The 8452-nt window shown below is 40.2% G+C and overlaps 1 protein-coding gene across 2 annotated transcripts; it reads left to right on the forward strand.

Annotated features, from left to right (window-relative positions):
- Nucleotides 1–1109: 1109 nt before the first annotated feature.
- LOC115129423 (cysteine-rich hydrophobic domain-containing protein 1-like) lies at nt 1110–6410 on the forward strand. Of its 2 annotated transcripts, none has more exons than XM_065018615.1 (6): nt 1110–1272; nt 2190–2244; nt 3354–3509; nt 3849–3932; nt 4369–4428; nt 4613–6410. In XM_065018615.1, exons 1-6 carry the CDS (start codon nt 1130–1132, stop codon nt 4661–4663), a joined length of 549 nt encoding a protein of 182 aa, XP_064874687.1. In that variant the 5' UTR covers nt 1110–1129; the 3' UTR covers nt 4664–6410. The 2 variants fall into 2 exon arrangements, with proteins under 2 accessions (XP_064874687.1, XP_029515610.2); XM_029659750.2 differs by having other exon boundaries at nt 3876–3932.
- The last annotated feature ends 2042 nt before the right edge of the window (nt 6411–8452 follow it).

Raw genomic sequence — 8452 nt, forward strand, 5'->3', positions numbered from 1 at the left:
GTAGACTAGACCTACTATGCTCGTCCAAGTACAGCAACTGACAACTGTCAAACTGTCTTCTCAATTCATGTTGACCTTTGAGCCATTATGATGTAATATAGACTCTACCCACTGGGCACAGACGTCAGTTCTAGGTCTATTCCACTCAACATAATTTTATTGAAATGACAGGGAAACAACGTTGATTCAACCAGTGTGTTCTGGGTGTCTGGTATATGGGCTGGGCTGGGATGCATAGTGTAGTATGGATAGATTACAATCATGAACCTATAAAAAGGTTACCCAAGACTGTCATTAAACATTAACATCCTCATAACATAGCCGATGCCTATTCCAAAAACTTGCAAGAGTTCTGTTTAGAAGTACAAAGACAAAACCAGTATTTTACCGGCTACTGTCTAGGCATTATGGTTTTTCTTCAGAAAACACAACACCTTTATACATTGGTAAGAAGGTGTTGGAGACACTTTAGCCTAGGCCAAAATGCTAAATGAGAATTTGTATAAACTAATTGTGGACTATTGTTGTATGGCACTTGGATGATGACTTGTATGCCCTAATTCTTCATAGAATATGGGCAAATTAACCCTCAATAAGATGATAAATATGTAGGTTACATGGTTAATAATAGGTTTCCATGAAATGCTATAAACAAGTGAGTGTAGTTATAGTTGTGCAATTATTAGCTAGTTTGGGAAGCCTATTTGATCGTAATTCTTCCAAATAATAATCTTATGTGATATGACATGATATCCCTCACTTTTGCACACAGATTTACAGAACTCCAACTGAGTGATTCCGAGGATGTTTGTGGTCGTGTGATGCTTCGTTCAAACAACGAGGAACTGGGATTTCGGAAATCTCCGACTTCAATGCGTTCATGACTACTGGGAACTCGGAAAAAAAATGAGCTTCGACTGGGAAAAAGTGTTTTAAACGGTCATCCAACTCTGAATTCCAAGTCGGAAAGTCGGAGCTCTATAAAGATGCCCGAGTTTCCGAATTGGAATTCAGAGTTGGATGACCGTTCATGATTTGAGCTAGTCCCCCCCCATCCCCCGAGCTCCTAGTTGTCTTGAAGGCACCTTGCATATCTTGTTGACGTCATGCTGGCAGTTAAGAAGACGTCATGAGCGTCTTACTACCCAACATGGCGGACTTTGATACAATCTATGAGTTGGACGAGGAAGATGAACGTGTAGTGAGTGAAGAACACCTTGTTAGATATTGCTCAGAACCTGTGATTATGCGAGGGGCTGGGCACATCACCGTGTAAGCAATTCAAAGCTACTGTTAACGCTGCCATTATAATCCGCTGCTAGCTAACGCTAGCCTGCTAACAACAATGCCTGTTGTGAAATACAACTTACTAGCTAACTTACTAGCTAGGCCGTGGCAATAACAGTCAGTTAGCTGTCTGGTCCTACCGTAGGACGTAACGTTAACTGTTACATTTGCCTTAATTGACGAGGCTAGGGTTATCTATTGCGTACCTGCTATTCCGGCTTTATAGTTTACTAGCTAGTTCGCTACCTAACGTTACGTACACTGGGTTTCTGCAAATTAGCCTGAAATGAGAAAGCATCTGCTTTAACAAAAATGACAAGCCAGCAAACGAACATTAATTGCACACCATTCAATAAGTAGCTATAGCTAACCACTGTAGTGAATACTTTGCCAGCAGCTGGCTTATTCAAATGGTGGTGAATCAAGCATATTATTTCCAACAAGCTTGCTAGCTACCATCCATAGCCTGACATTCTGTTTACTGTTTTATAGTTCCCTGCTTACCAGCAATGGACACAACACCTATTACCTTGCCAAATGATGACATAATAGTTACGTATACTTCCTCTAGTGTCCACAACTGCATTATGCATATGATGTATCCTTGTCATCCTATAGAATTGTCTCGACAGGGGAAGCTATTCACATAATAGAAACAAATTACAGGTCATTCAGGACATTAATTTGTTTATTTCTGTTGTCTGTAGACTATGTAAAGTTTTAGGCACAAGGTCTACATTTTATAGTTATTTATTTGTTGAGAGTACAAAGTGTCTTAATTCCACCCCCATAAAAAAGCTTTGCTAGGTTTCCCTTGTGACAGCCCACGGTCATAGTACTTTATACATGTTCAATGGAAAAATTTTCATTTCTTTACCATTTTGTATTTCTCTTTTTGACAGGTTTGGATTGAGCAACAAATTTGACACCGAGTTTCCCTCAGTTCTCACGGGAAAGGTACAGTAGCCAAATTCATTAGTGTCTTCGTCTTGTGCTAGGCTTTCCAACTTATTTAAACTGGGCTGTGAATCAAGCTTTTTAAGCTATTATGGTGCCTCTATTGTTCTATTTCCCCTTTGACAAATCAGACCATTCCTGAATTACCTCTTTCAAGTCTCTTGAGTGGCTTCTATCTGATGCTGATGCATTTCAAGCAACACACCACTGTGTGTCCAAAGCTGAAGTGAAACTCTGTCAATGAGTAAGCTGTCTTTGGAGCCCAGTTGGTCGGGGGCCCAGTGTTCGGGAGGACACAGCTCCAGGTGATAAAATAATGAAATAAAGACTGTGCCATACACAAGAAAGGGCAGCTTCCTGGGTCGGACACTGCAACACAAAAAGGCTGAAGGGGTAAGAGCAGGCTGAGGGAAGTGCAGGGCAATAAAATGTCCCTCCAGTATTGTGACGTGATGGAAGAGGTCACAATTATGATGATTGAAGGGTGCAGATCAGTAGGCCCTTATTCTAAGGCCTTTCGCTCTTTGCAAAGAGACCTTTGCATCCTGTCATAAAATATTACGACCCCGGTTTTATGGCGTACAGACCCAGAGAGGAATGAGCATCCATTCATGTTGTTTGGACGGCCGCTGCCACAGGCACTAAGCTTATCTCGCCCTTTAGTTCCTCTCTGCCGTGAATAGACAAGAGCTTGGTTAGCAAGTTACAGCCATACGAGTGAGAGATCTCATCTGATCTCTGGAAAGCATCTCCAAATATCTAGGCTACCTGTTTGTTTTCTAAGGCTCTTTGATTCTACAGACCACAGTACAGGTTTTTCTTGAAACAATTGGTGCCATTTTTCACTTCAGTCAGTACATTAGACTAGAGCAAAGGAATGGTTGCCATTCTCCAACTTTCCCTTTGGGTTTCTTTTTGCTTACTGCTTCAGATGAAAACTATGTTAAGAGCAAAATAATTGAAAATAATGAAGAATTTGATTTGTCTCCGAGAGAGAATTACCAATAATAAAATTAAAAGCTATATAAATTACAACCACATTCTTTCCTCTGTCTGACTCTTCCTGTCCATTTATTTCATCCTCCCTTCTTCTCCCCCTTCTTTTCCAGGTGGCTCCAGAGGAGTTTAAAACCAGCATCAGCAGAGTGAACACTTGCTTGAAGAAGACGTTGCCTGTCAATGGGAAGTGGCTTCTTTGCGGCTGCCTGTGCTGTTGCTGTACGGTGGGCTTCAGTCTGTGGCCCGTTATATGCCTCAACAAGAGAGTAAGTCTCAGTCTGACCTCGCGTGATGTCTGCTGCACAGTCCTACTCTCTCTCTAAATCAGCACATCCACTTATTACTCATGGACTAGTTTAGCAATCAGCCGTATTGGTCTTAAGCAGGCAACCTGTGTGGAATTAGGGTTTGTGTGTAGAAATGACACATCGCACTGCTGAAGGGTACATAACTGGAAGGTGGTGCCCCAACCCAGTGTTATTGACAACAAAGTGGAAATTACGAGCTGGTAAAAGTAGAAGTTCAGTCTATGAACAGCTCTTTGTCATAATACTGAGGTTGTTGTCAATTGTAAAAGAGTGTGAAGTTGAGGTTAATACTAGAAGATATTGCATGTGCTCCTTTCCCAACAGGCGAGAAGATCTATTCAGAAGTTGTTAGAATGGGAAAACAACCAGTTATATCACAAGGTAAGAACAAATTGCACATTAGCACCTGTCTGAAAGACCAAGTTATGTCAGTTGTGAAGGGTTGAGTGATGTTAAAGTAGCAGGTTTCTGATGGATAATGGTCTTTAACTCATTATGTCAACTTTAACCCTTAAAACGAATTTCCCTCAAAGCTATTTTCATCTGACATAGTGGACAGAGGCTGACCAGACCTAAAGGTCAGCAGTAAAAGGCATGTTAATTTAGTTTTGTCACGGAACAATGAGTGACAGCTAGTAACTGAGCAGAAGAATGAAGGAAGCTCTTCAGGGTGTCTGGCCACTACCTGACCCCAGCCAGACATGGTTTGAAGCGATCCTAAATTCCCCTCACACTCAGATTTGCTAACCAGACGGGATGCGGGTGTGTGTGTGTGCGCACAGTGTTGTCTGTCCTCACTTTCACCTCTTCTCTTTAGCTGGGCCTGCACTGGAAGCTCAGCAAAAGGAAATGCGAAAGCAGCAATATGATGGAATACGTGAGTGTAACACATTTATGCTCCCTTAAAACAGAATATGATTCTTGCCAAATTATTGACTATTACAAACTTAAATCGCTACCGAGTCAAAATATATGGGCATGATTGTATTATAGAAGAGTGCCCACTGGAAATATTCAATGCTGAAAGAAGTGTTAAATGAAATTAACTTTCCCCTCCACAGGTAATTCTTATAGAATTCTTACCCAAATATCCTATATTTCGACCAGACTGAGCTGAGGAGGCTGTTGGGAGACCTGCAGTGTGGCCCTTGACTCCTATCCTTAGTGCCTTGTATAAATGTTGGAATGAGGGTCTGCACCTGTGTCTCGGTTTCCCTTACATCTCCCGGTACCTTGTACATTAGAAATTGCAACACTGTCACTTTGCTTTAGAGCAGATTTTGCACATTTCCTGATGAAGTAGAACAATGCTCTCTTTGTTGCACACTAATACTTTTGCTTTTGTTACATATATGACAACAAGTGATTGAAAAAATAACACTGAAAAGTGCATTTAGCCCAAAGAGCCATCATCAATTGAGTCCATGTATCATATCATTATTACTTTGGAAAAACATGTGACCCCTCCTAGAGCAGGGGTGTCAAACCTACGACCTGTGGGCCGGAGCATTTTCAATCCGTTGGTGGTTTGAGTAAAACAAAAACATTGTTGTAATTATCATTTTTGGACACTTGAAATGAGGAAAAACAAATGGAAACTGTAGTAAAGATAATAGAGCTACATTTACAGTCTCTTCACTCTGTCCAGCTTTCTAGCAGTTATCGAAACGAAAGCTAGACAGTCCGGGAGCATTGAAACAATTTTTTTGCCGATTTTGATGGCGAGGAAATATAATACATTTTATGTGCGACCCTCCCAATCTCGGTGAAGAGCGAATGCGGCCCGCGGGACAAAATGAATTTGACACCACTTATCCTAGAGCATCCTTGCCTTATGTAAAACAAACCATTTTATTTATAAGACAGGAGACAAACATTTTGTAGCTCAGCAAGTTCAAATGGTGGTTATTTGGGTTATTTTCCTCAAATCAATTTGTCTCTGTGACAAAAAGTAGATGGGATGCTTGAATTTGCCAAACATACGGTGTAAGTTCGCATCATGGAAATGACCCTTTTTACAGGGAACTTAAAAAACTAAAAAACAGCCTGTAAATATGTTAGTATAAACTGTAGGCCTACAGTGGTATGATGTTGTTTACATTGTTATTTAGATCTTTGATTTGTTTTGCCAAGATAATGCTATACCATAGTTTTGTTTATGAAAGATGTCTCTTTCCAGTTTATATGGACCTGTTTACTTAGTAAGCCATACAATTTACAATGTATGTGATGCCAGAGGTAGGATTGAAAATTGCACTTGAGCTTATCAAAATGTCAGGATTTCAGAGAATGATTTCAAACTGAGGTTTTTAATCATTTTACAATGACACTAGTGATGCATGTTATTTGTGACTTTGCCAACTAAAAAAAAAGTGTCATCCATTTCAATGTGAGATGGCTACTTGTCTTTATGATGTACTGTTGGAAACAGACTCCATCTTGGCACCTCCATGTCTCTTTAGGTTTTTTTGGCCAAACTTTTTATTGTAGCTTTGTCTTTGTTCCTTTTATAGTTTTTATTTTCCTATACTGTGTTTTGTCTTTCTGTTAGTTGCTAACAACCACGTGCAACCTACAGTGCATTACATATTGAGATACACGTTCCCTTTGTTATTCATTTTGTACAGAGTTGTCTCATTCACTTGTAGCTGAGAGTTTTGCTGCATTATAGTGCCTCTGGAATGGTAGATGAACCGCAGTCAGAGAAGTGGTGTGGTTGTGAAGACTGACATCTGCTCACTTGTATTGTGGAGAGCCCTGGCCCTCTTCCCACTATTGGCCCTGTTACAGAGTACTTGTAAATGTTTGTCATGACAACTCAATCCCTATGGAAAGTGAAAATATATTGTTGATTTTGAATCTTCGAGTCTTCAAGTTTGTCCAACTGAAAACTACAAGCTGACATTAACTGTTGACATGCTTACCTTACTGCCATATGGTGAATTACTCTGCATCATCTAAGATATACAGATCATCTTAATTTACATGTGGTATTGTACTTTGGCCAGAGCCTGCTCCTGATACCTGGCTATTTGACATGTTTAACAAGGTGTTGAATCGTTAACTTAACAAGATGGCCTGTAATTACTTGACGCATTTGTAAAACTCTGGAATACAATTACCATAAATAGCTAGCACTTTCACAACATGGAACTGTGGCCCCTAAGTTTGGGGTCAAAATCAAATCGGTTGCTATATCACAACCCCCATACATACACTGGAGTGGTGGGCTTCACTGTAATGAGTAGAGGGTTGTTTTATAGACCCCTTTGTTCTTGGATTTATTGTCCCATTGGAGTTGGGATGTGGAGAGGTCTAAAGCAGGGGTACTCAACTCTTTCCCAACGAGGTCCGGAGCCTGCTGGTTCTCTGTTCTACTTGATAATTAATTGCACACACCTGGTGTCTCAGGTCTAAATCAGTCCCTGGTTAGAGGGGGACAATAAAAACATGCTGTGGAACTGGCTTCCAGGTCCAGAGTTGAGTTTGAGGGGTCTTGAGGATCAAGGGAAGTTGCCTTTCTTCACTTCACCTACTGTATCAAGCACCAATCTAATGAAGTACCACACTTTGGGTTGTGTGACCTCTAATGCCCTTTCCAAAAGCCTAACATTACCATCAGAGATCATATACAACCAATTGGGGGGGGATTTCATTCAGGCAGTTTGTGACAATTCAGAGATATGGAGATGGGTGGCTGGTTCTCTTCCTCTGTCCTCCAGAGGGCAGATTGACACACTATGAGAGGAGATGAGGTATGAGTGTGTAGCAGTGCACCGCAGGTCTAACCCTTTTGTATTCATGTCACGTCTCTGCTAAATTGTCTCATTGAATCACATCTGACCCTTAAAGCTACATTTCCAAATGTCCTGATCGCGGTATGAGAAGAAGAAACCAGGACCAATATTCCCCCGCAAACATGATTTAAATGCTTTGAAAGTATCACATATGGAGTGTTGAAGTTAATTGAGTGTACTTGCAATCACATCATTATGTAACAAATGTATCACATTACTTCTGGGAAATCTTCCCATTCTAAATCCTCTAACACGGCAGCATAATGTGTTTAAATCATTTTTACTATTATGATAACACACTAGTAGGGGTAGCAACACCAACGAACAAATGGTAATTCAGGATGTTCTTAAATGGAGGCCACAGATGCTCAAATACCAGGTCATTAACCCTTTAAAAATCATCTACTAAAGTGATATGATGAATAATTTAGCTCAATGTAATTTCCCTTCGTTTAAATTGACTAACACCCAAGTGACACTGGATTTCGATTCCTCAAATGTATGACATACTAAAAGGGTGTGAGTAGCTAATAATTGTCTTTATAGACCCCTCCCCCGACTACAGTTAGCTACTGGAGGGAATGCTCAAAGTCCTTGTATATTTGTAATGAGTGACTTTCAAGGCGGTAACACCAATGACTTAAAAAGACAGACATACTAATAATTAAAACTATATATTAATAGCCTTATGTTTTTATTGATCTACACAATATTAAATACTTGCATTATGTTTTATCATTGAAAAACAGTTCAATATAATCAAAGGTATATAAATAACTAGAACTTTTGTCATTTTAAAGTGTTCTTCATGGTTGAAAAGACAAAGGGCGCAATAGCCCGAGATGTACTCTTAAGGAGCCTACCGTTGCTCCTCAAGGACCTTATATGTTACAAAACTAAATCTGAACGTGACTCGATTACACACAGGTGTTCCGAGCATGCTAGATAGCTAATTAGTACATGGTCCCTCTGTATTCCGTCCGTCTTCCGTAAACAAGCACTGTAACATGGAGATGGCAGTGTGTGAACAATAACCCTATCAAGGTGTGTACTATCGCTGATATTAAATTGTTCTTACGCTTTCAAAACCTGTACTGCAAGCGA

This window comes from Oncorhynchus nerka, linkage group LG5, assembly GCF_034236695.1.
Source record: "Oncorhynchus nerka isolate Pitt River linkage group LG5, Oner_Uvic_2.0, whole genome shotgun sequence".
Taxonomy (NCBI): domain Eukaryota; kingdom Metazoa; phylum Chordata; class Actinopteri; order Salmoniformes; family Salmonidae; genus Oncorhynchus; species Oncorhynchus nerka.